We start from the raw sequence: 22046 nt of genomic DNA on the forward strand, positions 1-22046 counted from the left end.
TACTCTTACGCAAGCTCGAATATTATAACTTTACCAACACGTGCAACAGCACACAGCCAAACCTTATTAGGTGTCTGTATCGCTAATGTAGATGTTTCGTCTGTGACTGCTGGTGTCATGTCCTCTGATAAAAGTGATCATCTTCCAATCTTCTGTTCTCTGCCTTGCTCGCAGAAATAGAAGCAAAATGCGCCTGCATATTCTTACCACCTCGCCGATACAACGACGCTAGCCAATTTTCGCTCTCTTATTCGTAAAAATAATTGAAATTCTGAACTAATTGAAAGAGAACCAAATAAGGCATACAACTCATTTCTTGATAAAATAATCGCTTGCTGCGACGTAGCCTTCCCACAACATAGTGCTACAAAGCGACCCAAGAAAATTAGAAAGCGTTGGATAGATTTAGTGTTTCTTACAAAAATCAAAAATCAAAACAAAATGTACCATACATTTCTTAAAACACCAGACATGAATCAATGCACCAAATTCAAGGAGCATCGAAACCAAGTAAATTCAGAATTAAAAGCAAAAGAAAAATATTATGAGAACGTGCTCTCGCGCATATATACGAATCCAAGAAAAGTTTGACAGGAAATTAGAAAGATATCTGGAGGAAAGGCTAGCCCTCAAGACCAACGAATAGTTTCGGTTAGCGGTACTCTTGCCGGTGAAGAAGCCGTCTCTATGATAAACACTCACTTTGTTCAATGTTGGAGCAACATTTCTGCAGCAGATCCAGAAGAGATAGGGCAACTGTTGTGAAACTGACAGTGCAAAATTCTTTAATGCTATTTCCGGCACCACGAAGCGAAATAGACAGCGTGATAAACAACTTTAGTCAAACAGTGCTGCAGGTCTGAATAAGGTTTTATTATTAATAGACAAGATATATTACAAGGCAATAATATACAGGAGGGGGTCCCCAGGTCAAACACTGTAATGGGACTTCCTTCGACGGTATCATGGCATCCCCTATCAAATTTGTCTTTCATCATCTCTAATGTGTTGGCTCATATTATTAGTAAAATGTTTGAGTCCCGAATTTTTCCTAGCAAACGGAAAATAGGCAGAGTTTGTCCGGTTCATAAAGGTGGTGCTGACCATAGTGTGAACAATTTCCCACCTACAGCATTACTACCTCTTCTATCAAAACTTTTTGAAACTGATCTAAACGCTTGACTAGAGGGTTTCTTAAGGAAATATGGTATTATTATTACGGCACAATATAGATTTTAAATAAATCATGTGAAGATGTGCTCCTAAATATAACACATCAAATACTGCAAAATGTGGAAAACCGTTTATACACAGTAGGCCTATTTCTGGACCTGCGTAAGGCGTTGGACAGTATAAATCATGATATACTTGTGTGCAAACTTTATGACTACGGTATAAGTGGTGCAGCATAAGATTTAATTAGGAGTTACTTAACGAATGGTTACCAGTTTGTTTCATATAATCAGGCGACTCCCTCTCTTCTCAAAATACAGACTGGCATTCCACAGGCATCCATACTTTGTCCTGTTATATTTATACTTTATATTAATGACCTTCCTAACGTTTCTTCCTCACCTAATATCATCATGTACGCAGATGATACTAATATTTTATTTGTTACAACTTTCTTGCAATGCTTAGGAAAATAAATAAATAATTATTTAAATTTATTATCTGAATGGCTGTTCATCAACAAACTAAAATTGAATGTCAACAAAACCAAATATATAATATTTAAACCAATAAATTAGCCATTGTCTGTTACTATAACTGTTCTCTTTGCAGCAGAGAGGCTAGAAGAAGAAAAAACTCAAAAGTTTTCGGGGCTATGGTTTCAAGAGAACTTCTCCTCGGACAATAATGCCAATAAGTGAGCAATGATCTCAGCAGAGTAGTGGGCTGTATGTATAAAATAGGTGATCTAATACCATTAAGGCTAAACAAAGCAATATACTACGCCCTTTTTTACTCGAAGCAAACTTATTGTGTCTTGATTGGGGAACAACTACAGCAAAAAACCATGAGAAGTTATAAGCTTGCTAAAACGAGTACGCATTTTTGAAAACTATGGCAGGCCGCGTCACTTACCCACACACGATATCTTTCACAAACCCTTGCTGATCCGAGCAAATAAAGTTTTTATTATAAATTACTCTTACCTATAATATAACACAGGCTCGGAGTTGTCCGCACACCCAATTCACTTCGATACCCATTACGTAATCAAATCAGATAAATACCATTTACGTATACTAGCTACGGACGTCAGGATATAAACTTTCAGATACAAAGGCTACTAAACATCGTTTAGCAAAAAACTGATTTTTGTGCACCTCATTTTCAGCAATGTATAAAAAACCGTGTCATACATAATCAAAGTACTTATAGATAACATGCTATTTCACTAAAATTATCTGGTGCACTATATACGTATGCTTTAATCTGCGCATTGATGCGAATGTACAAACAAAAATTGAAGCATAAATGTCTTTTGACATAATCATTGAATAATTTACAAATTATCTTCTTTATTCGTATTTTTCTACATCGTAATTACTCGTTCTTGTTATATTTGTACATGTAATGTTATCTTATTTGTACATTGAATGTTTGTACAGTGAATGTTATAGTGTACAATGAATAATCATGTAAGCCGAACGTGCTGAGGAGCAAGAGCCCCTTGTCAGGCCACGTGGCCTTTAGTTCTTGTTGCCTCTTTCTGTAATGAAGAAAAAAATAAACTTCAAGCTTCAAACAACACCATGTGGGCAGACTCGCGATGTGACGCGAGAGGACGTTTCATTGAAAATTTTCTTGTGAACTCTAGTGCGCGGCTCTTCAGCAAGGAGCCAACACATGAAATATTTCATCATAATTCATATTCGTGATTAGCCTGGCGATTAGCTCACCTTCAATTTTTTCGGACTTGCAATGATATGCAATCAACAATCCTTATGGAAGTGAGCCCTTCCCTGTAAGGCTAAATACCGTACGCCAACACGAATGCCCCCCCCCCCCCACATAATCTCCGGTGGAAACTAGCCTCCGCCGAATGGAGTAATGTTGAGGAATCGACTTACTTATAACGACACGTTATCACCGATTTTAGCATAGATGAAGCAGTAGCGTATTTTACTCATTTTGTACTCGGCGCAGCACAAAAATTTATTCCACAAACACAGTGACTCTCATGCAAAACACGGGTCCTTGTTGGAATGAACATGGGAGACTGGCACGAAAGAAACAAAAAAAAGCGTGGGGTTTGCAAGAAGGGCTATTTGGGAGAGGTTTCTCTCGGGCATCACTTCCTACACCCAGGAGTTCAAAGCATGGAATGGCGTATGAAAGCTAAAGAGGCAACAAATCCACCCTTTGCCCTTAGCGCACGACCAAGGGACTGCCTTGGAAGAATAGCACAACGCTCTGGGCGAACACTTCGAGCTGTATCAAGCTGCACGCATTACACAATGTCATTCCTCAAGTAGAAACAATTACCTGAACTTAAAGCACTGGGTCATAGATGTCGTCCGGATGAACCATACAACCCTAATTTTAATATTGCCGAGCTTAAAGCTCCATTGAGCACATGTAGCAGCTCTGCACCGGCAGCTGATATAATCATGCATGACATGATTCGAAAACATTCGCAAGGAGACACACATGACATTGCTGGCAATTTGAAACTACACTTGGGTTGCCGGATACTTGCCATCCTCGTGGAACAACGCTATTGTTATTCCCGTCTTGAAGCTGGGTAAATACCATTCCTTGGCGGCCAGTTATCGCTCGCTAGGTCGTACGAGTTGTCTGTGTTAGTTGTTTCAAAAGATGATTAATTGTAGACTAATAGAATTCCTTGAACCCAACAACATGATTGATTCCCATTAATGTGGCTTCAGAGACAGGTGGTCCACGACTGATTATTTTTTGCGCGCTGAAGGAAATATCCCAGATGCGTTTGCACATAAACAGTTCATCTTATTGATATTCCTCGATATGGAGAAGGCGTATGACATGACTTGCGAATACCGGATCTTGCGAGACTTGTCGGGAATGGGTATTCGTGGAAATATGTTGAACATACAAGAAAGCTCTTTGTCCAAACACACTTTCCGCGTGAAAATCGGCAATGTATTGTCGCAACCTTTTATACAAGAAATTGGTGTACACCAAGTAGGGGTGCTTGGCTGCGCGGTGTTTATTGTGATGCGCACGCTACGTGCATAAATACCGCCAGGCATTTTTTTTTCTGTTTACGCAGATGACATACAAGTACGTTTCAAATTCTGCAACCTTGCAGTCTGTGAGGCAAGTACAACCAGGTTTGAACAAAGTGTCCGAATGGGCAGACGAAAACGGATTTAAAGTGAACCCCAACAAAAGTCCTTGTGTGCTTTTCACTAGAAACAAAGGTCTCATTGCAGATCCCAATATAGAAATGTATGGTCAGCAAATAGCTGTGAACAAAGATCACAAGTTCTTAGGCATTTTAGTTGACTCTAAAATAACTTTTAGTGTACCCATAAGCTATCTCGAGCTGAAGTGCTTAAACACAATGAACTTACTGAAAGTTTTATCCCACACAACATGGGGCAGCGATAGGAAGTGCTCAATAAACATTTACAAGATCCTGATTCGTTCACGATTGGACTGTGGTGCTGTGATCTCCCATTCTGCCGCCACGAGTACGCTAAAATGCTAGATCCGGTCCACCAACTAGGCTTCCGACTGGCCACTGGCCCTTTCATAACAAGTCCCATTGAGAGTATATATGCAGAATTAAATGAATGATCACTACATCTGCAGAGAACGTGCATCAGCCAACCATATTTTCTGAAAGTTGACTCTAATCATCAACATGCGTGTTTTAATACCGTTAACGATATGACATATGCTAAACTCTATCGTAATGGTCCCCCTGTAAAACAACCCTTTTCACTGCGTGTGAGGGTGCTCAGGGATGAAATGGATGTCCCACTCCTCAAACATTGCCCAATGCCTCCAGCTAGGCTGCTACGTACTTGGGAGTGGCAGCTGATACAATGTGATATATCTTTACTGCAAGTTACAAAGCATGCGAGAGATAGTAAAATCCAGATGCATTTCCTAGAAATCCTGTACAAGCACTCCTACACGGAGTTCTACACATATGCATCGAAGTCACATGACGGGGCGTCCTATCTAACTGTCGGACCATCCTTCTCGGAATCTGTTGTACTGCATCCGAAAACAAATATCTTTACGGCTGAAGGCTACGCACTATTGTCGGCTGTGAAGCATATAAGGAAATAAAAACTCTAAAAATCGGTGATATATACGGATGCCCTATGGGTTGTGAAGGCATTGATGTCATTCTGTAAGCACAAAAATCCAGTAAAGAATCAACTTTATTCCGTATACATCTAACTAAGATGTGATTATAAGCTGGGTGCCTGCCCATAGGTGCATCGAGGCTAACGTTCTAGCGGACCAGATGGCCACATCAATTGCATCACATGCTGTTAATCCTACTTCTGTTGTCATTTCCACAGATCTGAAACCTTTCAAACGAAAGAAACTGCGAAACCACTGGCAACGCATGTGGGACGCAGAAATAAATAACAAACTGCATGTGATTAAGCCACAGTTAGGTTTTTGCCCTCCGCAACAAAATCACTGCGAACAGATGTCCTATTCTGTCGTCTCGGAATAGGGCACACTTTGGAACCCATTATTTTCTATTTACTGGAAATGAACCTCCAACCTTTGTTTGATGTGATGAAAGGCTGAGCGTCCTCCATATGCTCCTAGACTGTCGGGAAGCCGAAGCTGAGAGAGAGAAACATTTTCCTATTGCATACTGGTTTACATCGCTCATCACCCGGTTGTTTCTTGGTAAGAAACCGCTTTTTAACAGCAAGGCGGTCCTCGGTTTAAGTGGTGATATCTTACATGTTATAAGTCCCATAAATTCGTAGAGCATCCTCGTTCCAGAGGATCCCACTGCGATAATTGTTTTGCAATAGCGCATGATTCCAGGTCCTTGTGTTTCAAGGGCTCTGTTACGGCATTAGTTCTTTTTCAAAATTTTATCCGAGGACCTATTTTAACGAATTGCAATTTTTTCTCAATGTACATTTCGTGTCCTTGGCACGCTTCCTAGTCATCGTCATAGTTTTATTACGTGTAGCTATTACGCATTTTACAGTCACCATCTTTTAGGGCTCTTTACAACCCAGTCACATTCATTGCTCATAGTTTATCGCTTCACTTTGTGCTCATTATCACTGGCCTGGCGCTCTTTGGTCGTACTTGGCCATTGCGCCGCAATACACTTTATGCATAATCGTCTTTTTCGTCAGACAACGGAGACGCCGGTAGTCGACTCAGAACCTCTAGGCTCATCTTAGCGAGGACGATTTACGCAACCCAAGGGCTACAGGAATCTTGAAAGACGTCTTTCACTTGCATGTTGTCGACCTTCTGATCGATGATCGTGCGATTCAGCAGGAGGTCGGCCAGCAAGAGGAGAAACGAAGCGCTCGGCGGTAGCGCAGTCAACAGTTACACCTCACTGTTTGAGGAAATCGAAGCAAAGAAATAGATTGTGAGAGAATTTAGCGAGAATTGCATGTTCGGCTCGATATATGTCATGGGAGAAATAGACGTTCGCGGTGCACACTCCTTTATGTCGGAGCAACTCTGCGCTCGCAACACAAAATGCATGAGCTCTATAGCAGCGAAGCATCAGTTTTCGGCCTAGCCGGGTTTCGAACTTCAGACTAATAACGGAGGCACTACCTTTATCGACTAAAGCCAACCTAGTAACACTGTCCACTCGACCACGAAAATTATAATCACACATGGTAACTGGCGATGCCATAGGGGCGGGTAGCTGAAGATAACTGACGAGATCACGTGTATTGGTTCTGCCTCCTAGTTTTGAGGCAGCGGTGGTGTGGGACCTCGTCGCGCCGACGGGGACCAGCACACGCCTGAAGGCAGCGGCCTCAAGCTCCGCACAGAAGCTGGTGAGCCACACGGTAACTCCAATGATGAAATACGGTCCCAATACGGTCCCAATGATGAAATATGGGTCTGGAACAGTCGTCAAAACGAGCTATACCACTACACTGTCCAAGTGAAAGGCTTATCCTTGCGCAGCAATAAACGCAGAGGGTATGCAGCATCGGCAGATTTGTGCACCAAACGTCGGAAGAGCAAAGACGCGAGAAACTTCTCAGCTCGCGATGTGAGGGCGGCTATTAAAATCACTAAATGCAGTGACCTTTCGGGGATGTAGTCACCCATCGTGCTTTTTCACTGTACGTCAAAAAAACTAGCGCCTTTCTTTGGGCAAAGTGATGTTTTCTGGGATCAGTATAAGGTCAGCGTGTTGTACGCACGCCAAAAGAACACCAAGTCAATGTTTGTGCTCCTGAAATGTGCGGCCAAAGATGACGACGTCGTCAAGGTATCAAAAACGGATCTCCCATTTCAGGCGGACGGCACCATTCAGCCGTTATGTCCCTTCCCTGAAGGACGGCCCGGAGACTCCTGGGTGGGCGGCCTCCAAGGCCATGGTGGACAATGAAGCTGAGCTCACTAGGAAAGCCCAACGTGAAAGAAGCGCGAGTCCCGACGATGCAAACCCAAAGAAAAGAGTGCAAGCAGAACCAACCTACCGAGGAGAATCCCTGAACGTTTCAAAGGACGAATACGATACTACGGGGCCAGGCAAGAGTCAGTAAGTAATTTCTTCAACTTGAATCCTCTTGACACACAGCGTAAAAACACCAACAATATGGCTACACAAATAATACGCTGGAACGTTAGAGGTCTTATCGACAACCTTAATGACATCAAAGAACACTTACACAAATATAACCCAAAGCTCCTGTGTGTTCAGGCGACTCACCTTAAATGTACGCAAACAAACTTTCTCCATCAGTACACCATCTACCGTAAAGACCGCAACGAGGCGAATACCTCCTCCGGCGGTGCAGCGATAGTTGTGGACATATCCGTAGCTCATCATCATATCGCCTTTCTGGCGCCCCTTCAGGCAGCGTTAATTCGGGCAATTCTAAGTAAATTGATCACTGTATATTGCATATATATATATATATATATATATATATATATAATATGTGCAACATACAGTGTTGCATATATATACATACCCCTAATTATCAGCTCGGAAAAAGCGATTTTTATAATCTGATTCTATAACCTATAACCTACGAGCTTCCAGATTCCTACATACTGGTGGGCGATTTTAATGCCTACATTAGTTGCAATTCGGCAGCAGTGCATCTTTACCACACAAATAAATATCTATCTGCTTTGCAGTTGATCACTTTTGTCGCTGGATTTGCCGCCCGTGGAACAGCGGTGTGACGCCTACAAGATGGCGGAGATACATCGCCCTGACCTTGTATCGCTTATGCGACACCTACGTGGTTCCCTTGGTGCCTTCTCTACCACAACAGGGCAGCAGGACAGCACGGCTGGCTTAAAGAGCGGCGGATCGACGACCTGGCTTGCAGTCTGGCAGCACTGCATCTTGAGCACACAACTAAATATATATCTGCTTTGCAGCTCGTCACTTTTGTCGCAGGATTTGCCGCCCGTGGAACAGCGGTGTGACGCCTACAAGATTGCGGAGATACAGCGCTCTGGCCTTGTATCGCTTATGCGACACCTACGTGGTTTCCTTGGCGCCTTTTCTACCACAAGAGGGCAGCAGGACAGCACGGCTGGCTTAAAGAGCGGCGGATCGAATACCAGGCTTGCAGTTTGGCAGCACTGTATCTGGAGCACACAACTAACGATCTTTCTGCTTTGCAGCTGATCGCTTTCGTCGCTCGATTTGCCGCACGTGGAACAGTGGTGCGACGCCTACAAGATTGCAGAGCTACATCGCCTTGGCCTTGTATCGCTTATGCGGCACCTACGTGGTTCCTTTGGCGCCTTCTCTACCACAAGGGGGCAGCAGTACGGCACGGCTGGCTTAAAGAGCGGCGGATCGACCACCAGGCTTGCAGTTCGGCAGCAGTGAATCTGGAGCACTCGACTAAATATCTATCTGCTTTACAAGTGAGCGCACACATTTTCGATTTCCTTCCGCTCAAATTTATGCACCGCTTCCGCACTACACGAAACTGCAACTGAAACAGTCTAGACTTTACAAGCGTGAAATTGTGCCATAGTCCAGAAACCTCATGTCAAAGAAGCTGTGGACGAATTGTGTGTTGAAATAATTGATGAACTTGGAGAGATAAAAAAAAGTCCAGAAGAGCTAAAAGAACTGAGACAGGAAATTAAGGACTTTGGAGCATTGAAAGAAGTAATCCTGGCGATCGGAAGAGAAAACAAGGTACTTAAAGTGCAAAATACTTAGCTGACGCGAAAACTAGAGGAGCTTAAAACATACCAGCCTTCCAACAACTTAGAAATCAAGGGTGTTCCTCTTGATGCTGAGCCAAAACGATTATAAAGAAGATTGGCGAACTTGTAGCGGAGGAAGTGCAAGATTCTGATATTGACGCATGCCATACAGTACCGACAGCGAAACATAACGAAAAAAACATATTCGATTTGTGCGTCGCATAAAAAGGAACGGGTTTCTTCCTAAATCACAAAAGGAAAAAAAAGAATACCAGAATGCTTGGCTTTGATGGGAATAGTGCTATATTCTTTATTTAGCATTTGACAAGACAAGGTTACCAAGTGCTGCGAAACAAAGAAAGAATGAGCGTGGTTGGAAATATGCCTGGACCACTGGAGGGAAAGTAATGGCAAGTCGCAATGAAACATTTCCTATTCGGGATATTTTCAGCACTGGTGATATCAGCGAAATATAACCTAATATTTAGCTTTATTTCGTGAGAATAACTTTTATTGGGTTTAAGTCCAGATATGGCTTTGGTCGATAAATCTTTATCATGATTACGTTTCATTTTCAAATATATGTGTGGGTTTAAAAAAACATTTTAATTTTTCATTTAAACACCCGAAGCATAAAAATTAGGCAAGATAAAATTGAATTGCTCAAACATACCAGCGCTAACCCGGATGCCCTTCTTTTTACTGAGACATGGTTATCTGATAAGGACTACCACATACGGCTAAAAAATTACAGGCACCACGTACTAAACCGTACCTACGCAAGAGGCGGCGGCCTAGCAGCATGTGTACAAAATGATCTAAACTCGGAAAAATTGCAGATTTCTCCCGAATTAATCACAACTTTGAATGCTTCCCTATTCGCCTTCAAGCTGGACCGTTTTCAGTATGTACAGACCGCCCTGTGGCAACAAAAAAGAATTCTTTTCCTTTAAGGATAAGCTGCTAGCTTATCTCAGTGGCACCGGCAAAATGTTTGCCATACTAGGAGATTTGAACATAGATATGATGTCTGAACGTACAATAACACGAGAATATAATCATCTGCTATACTCTTACGCAAGCTCGAATATTATAACTTTACCAACACGTGCAACAGCACATAGCCAAACCTTATTAGGTGTCTGTATCGCTAATGTAGATGTTTCGTCTGTGACTGCTGGTGTCATGTCCTCTGATAAAAGTGATCATCTTCCAATCTTCTGTTCTCTGCCTTGCTCGCAGAAATAGAAGCAAAATGCGCCTGCATATTCTTACCACCTCGCCGATACAACGACGCTAGCCTATTTTCGCTCTCTTATTCGTAAAAATAACTGAAATTCTGAACTAATTGAAAGAGACCCAAATAAGGCATACAACTCATTTTTTGATAAAATAATCGCTTGCTGCGACGTAGCCTTCCCACAACATAGTGCTACAAAGCGACCCAAGAAAATTAGAAAGCTTTGGATAGATTTAGTGTTTCTTACAAAAATCAAAAATCAAAACAAAATGTACCATACATTTCTTAAAACACCAGACATGAATCAATGCACCAAATTCAAGGAGCATCGAAACCAAGTAAATTCAGAATTAAAAGCAAAAGAAAAATATTATGAGAACGTGCCCTCGCGCATATATACGAATCCAAGAAAAGTTTGACAGGAAATTAGGAAGATATCTGGAGGAAAGGCTAGCCCTCAAGACCAACGAATAGTTTCGTTTAGCGGTACTCTTGCCGGTGAAGAAGCCGTCTCTATGATAAACACTCACTTTGTTCAATGTTGGAGCAACATTTCTGCAGCAGATCCAGAAGAGATAGGGCAACTGTTGTGAAACTGACAGTGCAAAATTCTTTAATGCTATTTCCGGCACCACGAAGCGAAATAGACAGCGTGATAAACAACTTTAGTCAAACAGTGCTGCTGGTCTGAATAAGGTTTTATTATTAATAGACAAGATATATTACAAGGCAATAATATACAGGAGGGGGTCCCCAGGTCAAACACTGTAATGGGACTTCCTTCGACGGTATCATGGCATCCCCTATCAAATTTGTCTTTCATCATCTCTAATGTGTTGGCTCATATTATTAGTAAAATGTTTGAGTCCGGAATTTTTCCTAGCAAACGGAAAATTGGCAGAGTTTGTCCGGTTCATAAAGGTGGTGCTGACCATAGTGTGAACAATTTCCCACCTACAGCATTACTACCTCTTTTATCAAAACTTTTTGAAACTGTTCTAAACGCTTGACTAGAGGGTTTCTTAAGGAAATATGGTATTATTATTACGGCACAATATAGATTTTAAATAAATCATGTGAAGATGTGCTCCTAAATATAAAACATCAAATACTGCAAAATATGGAAAACCGTTTATACACAGTAGGCCTATTTCTGGACCTGCGTAAGGCGTTGGACAGTATAAATCATGATATACTTGTGTGCAAACTTTATGACTACGGTATAAGTGGTGCAGCATAAGATTTAATTAGGAGTTACTTAACGAATGGTTACCAGTTTGTTTCATATAATCAGGCGACTCCCTCTCTTCTCAAAATACAGACTGGCATTCCACAGGCATCCATACTTTGTCCTGTTATATTTATACTTTATATTAATGACCTTCCTAACGTTTCTTCCTCACCTAATATCATCATGTACGCAGATGATACTAATATTTTATTTGTTACATCTTTCTTGCAATGCTTAGGAAAATAAATAAATAATTATTTAAATTTATTATCTGAATGGCTGTTCATCAACAAACTAAAATTGAATGTCAACAAAACCAAATATATAATATTTAAACCAATAAATAAGCCATTGTCTGTTACTATAACTGTTCTCTTTGCAGCAGAGAGGCTAGAAGAAGAAAAAACTCAAAAGTTTTCGGGGCTATGGTTTCAAGAGAACTTCTCCTCGGACAATCATGCCAATAAGTGAGCAATGATCTTAGCAGAGTAGTGGGCTGTATGTATAAAATAGGTGATCTAATACCATTAAGGCTAAACAAAGCAATATACTACGCCCTTTTTTACTCGAAGCAAACTTATTGTGTCTTGATTGGGGAACAACTACAGCAAAAAACCATGAGAAGTTATAAGCTTGCTAAAACGAGTACGCATTTTTGAAAACTATGGCAGGCCGCGTCACTTACCCACACACGATATCTTTCACAAACCCTTGCTGATCCGAGCAAATCAAGTTTTTATTATAAATTACTCTTACCTATAATATAACACAGGCTCGGTGTTGTCCGCACACCCAATTCACTTCGATACCCATTACGTAATCAAATCAGATAAATACCATTTACGTATACTAGCTACGGACGTCAGGATATAAACTTTCAAATACAAAGGCTACTAAACATCGTTTAGCAAAAAACTGATTTTTGTGCACTTCATTTTCAGCATTGTATAAAAAACCGTGTCATACATAATCAAATTACTTATAGATAACATGCTATTTCACTAAAATTATATGATGCACTATATACGTATGCTTTAATCTGCGCATTGATGCAAATGTACAAACAAAAATTGAAGCATAAATGTCTTTTGACATAATCATTGAATAATTTACAAATTATCTTCTTTATTTGTATTTTTCTACATCGTAATTACTCGTTCTGGTTATATTTGTACATTTAATGTTATGTTATTTGTACATTGAATATTTGTACAGTGAATGTTATAGTGTACAATGAATCATGTAAGCCGAACGTGCTGAGGAGCAAGAGCCCCTTGTCAGGCCACGTGGCCTTTAGTTCTTGTTGCCTCTTTCTGTAATGAAGAAAAAAATAAACTTCAAGCTTCAAACAACACCATGTGGGCAGACTCGCGATGTGACGCGAGAGGACGTTTCATTGAAAAGTTTCTTGTGAACTCTGGTGCGCGGCTCTTCAGCAAGGAGCCAACACATTAAATATTCATCATAATTCATATTCATGATTAGCCTGGCGATTAGCTAAGCTTCAATTTTGTCGGACTTGCAATGATATGCAATCAACAATCCTTATGGAAGTGAGCCCTTCCCTGTAAGGTTAACTACCGTACGCCAACACGAATGCCCCCCCCCCCCCCCCATAATCTCCGGTGGAAACTAGCCTCCGCCGAATAGAGTAATGTTGAGGAATCGACTTACTTATAACGACACGTTATCACCGATTTTAGCATAGATGAAGCAGTAGCGTATTTTACTCATTTTGTACTCGGCGCAGCACAAAAATTTATTCCACAAACACAGTGACTCTCATGCAAAACACGGGTCCTTGTTGGAATGAACATGGGAGACTGGCACGAAAGAAACAAAAAAAAGCGTGGGGTTTGCAAGAAGGGCTATTTGGGAGAGGTTTCTCTCGGGCATCACTTCCTACACCCAGGAGTTCAAAGCATGGAATGGCGTATGAAAGCTAAAGAGGCAACAAATCCACCCTTTGCCCTTAGTGCACGACCAAGGGACTACCTTGGAAGAATAGCACAACGCTCTGGGCGAACACTTCGAGCTGTATCAAGCTGCACGCATTACACAATGTCATTCCTCAAGTAGAAACAATTAGCTGAACTTAAAGCACTGGGTCATTGATGGCGTCCGGATGAACCATACAACCCTAATTTTAATATTGCCGAGCTTAAAGCTGCATTGAGCACATGTAGCAGCTCTGCACCGGCCGCTGATATAATCATGCATGACATGATTCGAAAACATTCGCAAGGAGACACACATGACATTGCTGGCAATTTGAAACTACACTTGGGTTGCCGGATACTTGCCATCCTCGTGGAACAACGCTATTGTTATTCCCGTCTTGAAGCTGGGTAAATACCATTCCTTGGCGGCCAGTTATCGCTCGCTAGCTCGTACGAGTTGTCTGTGTTAGTTGTTTCAAAAGATGATTAATTGTAGACTAATACAATTCCTTGAACCGAACAACATGATTGATTCCCATTAATGTGGCTTCAGAGACAGGTGGTCCACGACTGATTATTTTTTGCGCGCTGAAGGAAATATCCCAGATGCGTTTGCACATAAACAGTTCATCTTATTGATATTCCTCGATATGGAGAAGGCGTATGACATGACTTGCGAATACCGGATCTTGCGAGACTTGTCGGGAATGGGTATTCGTGGAAATATGTTGAACATACAAGAAAGCTCTTTTCCAAACACACTTTCCGCGTGAAAATCGGCAATGTATTGTCGCAACCTTTTATACAAGAAATTGGTGTACACCAAGTAGGGGTGCTTGGCTGCGCGGTGTTTATTGTGATGCGCACGCTACGTGCATAATTACCGCCAGCCATTTTTTTTTCTGTTTACGCACATGACATACAAGTACGTTTCAAATTCTGCAACCTTGCAGTCTGTGAGGCAAGTACAACCAGGTTTGAACAAAGTGTCCGAATGGGCAGACGAAAACGGATTTAAAGTGAACCCCAACAAAAGTCCTTGAGTGCCTTTCACTAGAAACAAAGGGCTCATTGCAGATCCCAATATAGAAATGTATGGTCAGCAAATACCTGTGAACAAAGATCACAAGTTCTTAGGCATTTTAGTTGACTCTAAACTAACCTTTAGTGCACCCATAAGCTATCTCGAGCTGAAGTGCTTAAACACAATGAACTTACTGAAAGTTTTATCCCACACAACATGGGGCAGCGATAGGAAGTGCTCAATGAACATTTACAAGATCCTGATTCGATCACGATTGGACTGTGGTGCTGTGATCTCCCATTCTGCCGCCCCGAGTACGCTAAAATGCTAGATCCGGTCCACCAACTAGGCTTCCGACTGGCCACTGGCCCTTTCATAACAAGTCCCATTGAGAGTCTATATGCAGAATTAAATGAATGATCACTACATCTGCAGAGAACGTGCATCAGCCAACCATATTTTCTGAAAGTTGACTCTAATCATCAACATGCGTGTTTTAATACCGTTAACGATATGACATATGCTAAACTCTATCGTAATGGTCCCCCTGTAAGACAATCCTTTTCACTGCGTGTGAGGGAGCTCAGGGATGAAATGGATGTCCCACTCCTCAAACATTGCCCAATGCCTCCAGCTAGGCTGCTACCTACTTGGGAGTGGCAGCTGATACAATGTGATATATCTTTACTGCAAGTTACAAAGCATGCGAGAGATAGCAAAATCCAGATGCATTTCCTAGAAATCCTGTACAAGCACTCCTACACGGAGTTCTACACATATGCATCGAAGTCACATGACGGGGCGTCCTATGTAACTGTCGGACCATCTTTCTCGGAATCTGTTGTACTGCATCCGAAAGCAAATATCTTTACAGCTGAAGGCTACGCACTATTGTCGGCTGTGAAGCATATAAGGAAATAAAAACTCTAAAAATCGGTGATATATACGGCTACCCTATGGGTTGCGAAGGCATTGATGTCATTCTGTAAGCGCAAAAATCCAGTAAAGAATCAACTTTATTCCGTATACATCTAACTAAGATGTGATTATAAGCTGGGTGCCTGGCCATAGGTGCATCGAGGCTAACGTTCTAGCGGACCAGATGGCCACATCAATTGCATCACATGCTGTTAATCCTACTTCTGTTGTCATTTCCACAGATCTCAAACCTTTCAAACGAAAGAAACTGCGAAACCACTGGCAACGCATGTGGGACGCAGAAATAAATAACAAACTGCATGTGATTAAGCCACAGTTAGGTTTTTGCCCTCCGCAACAAAATCACTACGAACAGATGTCCTATTCTGTCGTCTCGGAATAGGGCACACTTTGGAACCCATTATTTTCTATTTACTGGAAATGAACCTCCAACCTTTGTTTGATGTGATGAAAGGCTGAGCGTCCTCCATATGCTCCTAGACTGTCGGGAAGCCGAAGCTGAGAGAGAGAAACATTTTCCTATTGCATACTGGTTTACATCGCTCATCACCCGGTTGTTTCTTGGTAAGAAACCGCTTTTTAACAGCAAGGCGGTCCTCGGTTTAAGTGGTGATATCTTACATGTTATAAGTCCCATAAATTCGTAGAGCATCCTCGTTCCAGAGGATCCCACTGCGATAATTGTTTTGCAATAGCGCATGATTCCAGGTCCTTGTGTTTCAAGGGCTCTGTTACGGCATTAGTTCTTTTTCAAAATTTTATCCTAGGACCTATTTTAACGAATTGTAATTTTTTCTCAATGTACATTTCGTGTCCTTGGCACGCTTTCTAGTCATCGTCATAGTTTTATTACGTGTAGCTATTACGCATTTTACAGTCACCATCTTTTAGGGCTCTTTACAACCCAGTCACATTCATTGCTCATAGTTTATCGCTTCACTTTGTGCTCATTATCACTGGCCTGGCGCTCTTTGGTCGTACTTGGCCATTGCGCCGCAATACACTTTATGCATAATCGTCTTTTTCGTCAGACAACGGAGACGCCGGTAGTCGACTCAGAACCTCTAGGCTCATCTTAGCGAGGACGATTTACGCAACCCAAGGGCTACAGGAATCTTGAAAGACGTCTTTCACTTGCATGCTGTCGACCTTCTGATCGATGATCGTGCGATTTAGCAGGAGGTCGGCCAGCAAGAGGAGAAACGAAGCGCTCGGCGGTAGCGCAGTCAACAGTTACACCTCACTGTTTGAGGAAATCGAAGCAAAGAAATAGATTGTGAGAGAATTTAGCGAGAATTGCATGTTCGGCCCGATATATGTCATGGGAGAAATAGACGTTCGCGGTGCACACTCCTTTATGTCGGAGCAACTCTGCGCTCGCAACACAAAATGCATGAGCTCTATAGCAGCGAAGCATCAGTTTTCGGCCTAGCCGGGTTTCGAACTTCAGACTAATAACGGAGGCACTACCTTTATCGACTAAAGCCAAACTAGTAACACTGTCCACTCGACCACGAAAATTATAATCACACATGGTACCTGGCGATGCCATAGGGGCGGGTAGCTGAAGATAACTGACGAGATCACGTGTACTGGTTCTGCCTCCTAGTTTTGAGGCAGCGGTGGTGTGGGACCTCGTCGCGCCGACGGGGACCAGCACACGCCTGAAGGCAGCGGCCTCAAGCTCCGCACAGAAGCTGGTGAGCCACACGGTAACTCCAATGATGAAATACGGTCCCAATACGGTCCCAATGATGAAATATGGGTCTGGAACAGTCGTCAAAACGAGCTATACCACTACACTGTCCAAGTGAAAGGCTTATCCTTGCGCAGCAATAAACGCAGAGGGTATGGAGCATTGGCAGATTTGTGCACCAAACGTCGGAAGAGCAAAGACGCGAGAAACTTCTCAGCTCGCGATGTGAGGGCTACTATTAAAATCGCTAACTGCAGTGACCTTTTGGGGATGTAGTCACCCATCGTGCTTTTTCACTGTACGTCAAAAAAACTAGCTCTTTCTTTGGGCAAAGTGATGTTTTCTGGGATCAGTATAAGGTCAGCGTGTTGTACGCACGCCAAAAGAACACCAAGTCAATGTTTGTGCTCCTGAAATGTGCGGCCAAAGATGACGACGTCGTCAAGGTATCCAAACCGGATCTCCCATTTGAGGCGTACGGCACCATTCAGCCGTTATGTCCCTTCCTTGAAGGACGGCCCGGAGACTCCTGGGTGGGCGGCCTCCAAGGCCATGGTGGACAATGAAGCTGAGCTTACTAGGAAAGCCCAACGTGCAAGAAGCGCGAGTCCCGACGATGCAAACCCAAAGAATAGAGTGCAAGCAAAACCAACCTACCGAGGAGAATCCCTGAACGTTTCAAAGGACGAATACGATACTACGGGGCCAGGCAAGAGTCAGTAAGTAATTTCTTCAACTTGAATCCTCTTGACACACAGCATAAAAACACCAACAATATGGCTACACAAATAATACGCTGGAATGTTAGAGGTCTTATCGACAACCTTAATGACATCAAAGAACACTTACACAAATATAACCCAAAGCTCCTGTGTGCTCAGGAGACTCACCTTAAATGTACGCAAACAAACTTTCTCCATCAGTACACCATCTACCGTAAAGACCGCAACGAGGCGAATACCTCCTCTGGTGGTGCAGCGATAGTTGTGGACATATCCGTAGCTCATCATCATATCGCCTTTCAGGCGCCCCTTCACGCAGGGTTAATTCGGGCAATTCTTCTAAGTAAATTGATCACTGTATATTGCATATATATATATATATATATATATATATATATATAATATGTGCAACATACAGTGTTGCATATATATACATACCCCTAATTATCAGCTCGGAAAAAGCGATTTTTATAATCTGATTCTATAACCTATAACCTACGTGCTTCCAGATTCCTACATACTGGTGGGCGATTTTAATGCCTACATTAGTTGCAGTTCGGCAGCAGTGCATCTTGACCACACAAATAAATATCTATCTGCTTTGCAGTTGATCACTTTTGTCGCTGGATTTGCCGCCCGTGGAACAGCGGTGTGACGCCTAGAAGATTGCGGAGATACATCGCCCTGACCTTGTATCGCTTATGCGACACCTACGTGGTTCCCTTGGCGCCTTCTCTACCACAACAGGGCAGCAGGACAGCACGGCTGGCTTAAAGAGCGGCGGATCGACGACCTGGCTTGCAGTTTGGCAGCACTGTATCTTGAGCACACAACTAAAGATATATCTGCTTTGCAGCTCGTCACTTTTGTCGCAGGATTTGCCGCCCGTGGAACAGCGGTGTGACGCCTACAAGATTGCGGAGATACAGCGCTCTGGCCTTGTATCGCTTATGCGACACCTACGTGGTTCCCTTGGCGCCTTTTCTACCACAAGAGGGCAGCAGGACAGCACGGCTGGCTTAAAGAGCGGCGGATCGACGACCAGGCTTGCAGTTTGGCAGCACTGTATCTGGAGCACACAACTAATTATCTTTCTGCTTTGCAGCTGATCGCTTTCGTCGCTCGATTTGCCGCACGTGGAACAGTGGTGTGACGCCTACAGGATTGCAGAGCTACATCGCCTTGGCGTTGTATCGCTTATGCGGCACCTACGTGGTTCCTTTGGCGCCTTCTCTACCACAAGGGGGCAGCAGTACAGCACGGCTGGCTTAAAGAGCGGCGGATCGACGACCAGGCTTGCAGTTCGGCAGCAGTGAATCTGGAGCACTCGACTAAATATCTATCTGCTTTACAAGTGAACGCACACATTTTCGATTTCCTTCCGCTCAAATTTATGCACTGCCTCCGCACTACACGAAACTGCAACTGAAACAGTCTAGACTTTACAAGCGTGAAATTGTGCCATAGTCCAGATACCTCATGTCAAAGAAGCTGTGGACGAATTGCGTGTTGGAATAATTGATGAACTTGGAGAGATAAAAAAAAAGTCCAGAAGAGCTAAAAGAACTGAGACAGGAAATTAAGGACTTTGGAGCATTGAAAGAAGTAATCCAGGCGATCGGAAGAGAAAACAAGGTACTTAAAGTGCAAAATACTTAGCTGACGCGAAAACTAGAGGAGCTTAAAACATACCAGCCTTCCAACAACTTAGAAATCAAGGGTGTTCCTCTTGATGCTGAGCCAAAACGATTATAAAGAAGATTGGCGAACTTGTAGCGGAGGAAGTGCAAGATTCTGATATTGACGCATGCCATACAGTACCGACAGCGAAACATAACGAAAAAAACATATTCGATTTGTGCGTCGCATCAAAAGGAACGGGTTTCTTCCTAAATCACAAAAGGAAAAAAAAAACCAGAATGCTTGGCTTTGATGGGAATAGTGCTATATTCTTTATTTAGCATTTGACAAGACAAGGTTACCAAGTGCTGCGAAACAAAGAAAGAATGAGCGTGGTTGGAAATATGCCTGGACCACTGGAGGGAAAGTAATGGCAAGTCGCAATGAAACATTTCCTATTCGGGATATTTTCAGCACTGGTGATATCAGCGAAATATAACCTAATATTTAGCTTTATTTCGTGAGAATAACTTTTATTGGGTTTAAGTCCAGATATGGCTTTGGTCGATAAATCTTTATCATGATTACGTTTCATTTTCAAATATATGTGCGGGTTTAAAAAAACATTTTAATCTTTCATTTAAACACCCGAAGCATAAAAATTAGGCAAGATAAAATTGAATTGCTCAAACATACCAACGCTAACCCGGATGCCCTTCTTTTTACTTAGACATGGTTATCTGATAAGGACTACCACATACGGCTAAAAAATTACAGGCACCACGTACTAAACCGTACCTACGCAAGAGGCGGCGGCCTAGCAGCATGTGTACAAAATGATCTAAACTCGGAAAAATTGCAGATTTCTCCCGAATTAATCACAACTTTGAATGCTTCCCTATTCGCCTTCAAGCTGGACCGTTTTCAGTATGTACAGACCGCCCTGTGGCAACAAAAAAGAATTCTTTTCCTTTAAGGATAAGCTGCTAGCTTATCTCAGTGGCACCGGCAAAATGTTTGCCATACTAGGAGATTTGAACATAGATATGATGGCTGAACGTACAATAACACGAGAATATAATCATCTGCTATACTCTTACGCGAGCTCGAATATTATAATTTTACCAACACGTGCAACAGCACACAGCCAAACCTTATTAGGTGTCTGTATCGCTAATGTAGATGTTTCGTCTGTGACTGCTGGTGTCATGTCCTCTGATATAAGTGATCATCTTCCAATCTTCTGTTCTCTGCCTTGCTCGCAGAAATAGAAGCAAAATGCGCCTGCATATTCTTACCACCTCGCCGATACAACGACGCTAGCCTATTTTCGCTCTCTTATTCGTAAAAATAATTGAAATTCTGAACTAATTGAAAGAGACCCAAATAAGGCATACAACTCATTTTTCGATAAAATAATCGCTTGCTGCGACGTAGCCTTCCCACAACATAGTGCTACAAAGCGACCCAAGAAAATTAGAAAGCTTTGGATAGATTTAGTGTTTCTTACAAAAATCAAAAATCAAAACAAAATGTACCATACATTTCTTAAAACACCAGACATGAATCAATGCACCAAATTCAAGGAGCATCGAAACCAAGTAAATTCAGAATTAAAAGCAAAAGAAAAATATTATGAGAACGTGCTCTAGCGCATATATACGAATCCAAGAAAAGTTTGACAGGAAATTAGGAAGATATCTGGAGGAAAGGCTAGCCCTCAAGACCAACGAATAGTTTCGGTTAGCGGTACTCTTGCCGGTGAAGAAGCCGTCTCTATGATAAACACTCACTTTGTTCAATGTTGGAGCAACATTTCTGCAGCAGATCCAGAAGAGATAGGGCAACTGTTGTGAAACTGACAGTGCAAAATTCTTTAATGCTATTTCCGGCACCACGAAGCGAAATAGACAGCGTGATAAACAACTTTAGTCAAACGGTGCTGCAGGTCTGAATAAGGTTTTATTATTAATAGACAAGATATATTACAAGGCAATAATATACAGGAGGGGGTCCCCAGGTCAAACACTGTAATGGGACTTCCTTCGACGGTATCATGGCATCCCCTATCAAATTTGTCTTTCATCATCTCTAATGTGTTGGCTCATATTATTAGTAAAATGTTTGAGTCCGGAATTTTTCCTAGCAAACGGAAAATAGGCAGAGTTTGTCCGGTTCATAAAGGTGGTGCTGACCATAGTGTGAACAATTTCCCACCTACAGCATTACTACCTCTTTTATCAAAACTTTTTGAAACTGTTCTAA

At 42.2% G+C, this 22046-nt stretch overlaps 2 protein-coding genes across 3 annotated transcripts in view; both read left to right on the top strand.

Annotated features, from left to right (window-relative positions):
- Positions 1-7730, top strand: part of LOC142563367 (uncharacterized) — a 47197-nt gene extending 39467 nt beyond the window's left edge. The window contains exon 4 of the mRNA XM_075673927.1: positions 7481-7730. Coding sequence (XP_075530042.1) covers positions 7481-7730 — 250 coding nt within the window. The remainder of the gene's footprint in view (positions 1-7480) is intronic.
- A 10188-nt stretch (positions 7731-17918) lies between these two features.
- Positions 17919-22046, top strand: part of LOC142563817 (meiosis regulator and mRNA stability factor 1-like) — a 41782-nt gene continuing 37654 nt past the window's right edge. For both annotated transcript variants that reach the window (XR_012824426.1, XM_075674458.1), the window contains exon 1: positions 17919-18158. The gene's annotated coding sequence lies outside the window, so the exon portion shown is untranslated. The remainder of the gene's footprint in view (positions 18159-22046) is intronic.

The sequence above is a fragment of the Dermacentor variabilis genome, chromosome 11 (genome assembly GCF_050947875.1).
Source record: "Dermacentor variabilis isolate Ectoservices chromosome 11, ASM5094787v1, whole genome shotgun sequence".
In the NCBI taxonomy this organism is placed as follows: domain Eukaryota; kingdom Metazoa; phylum Arthropoda; class Arachnida; order Ixodida; family Ixodidae; genus Dermacentor; species Dermacentor variabilis.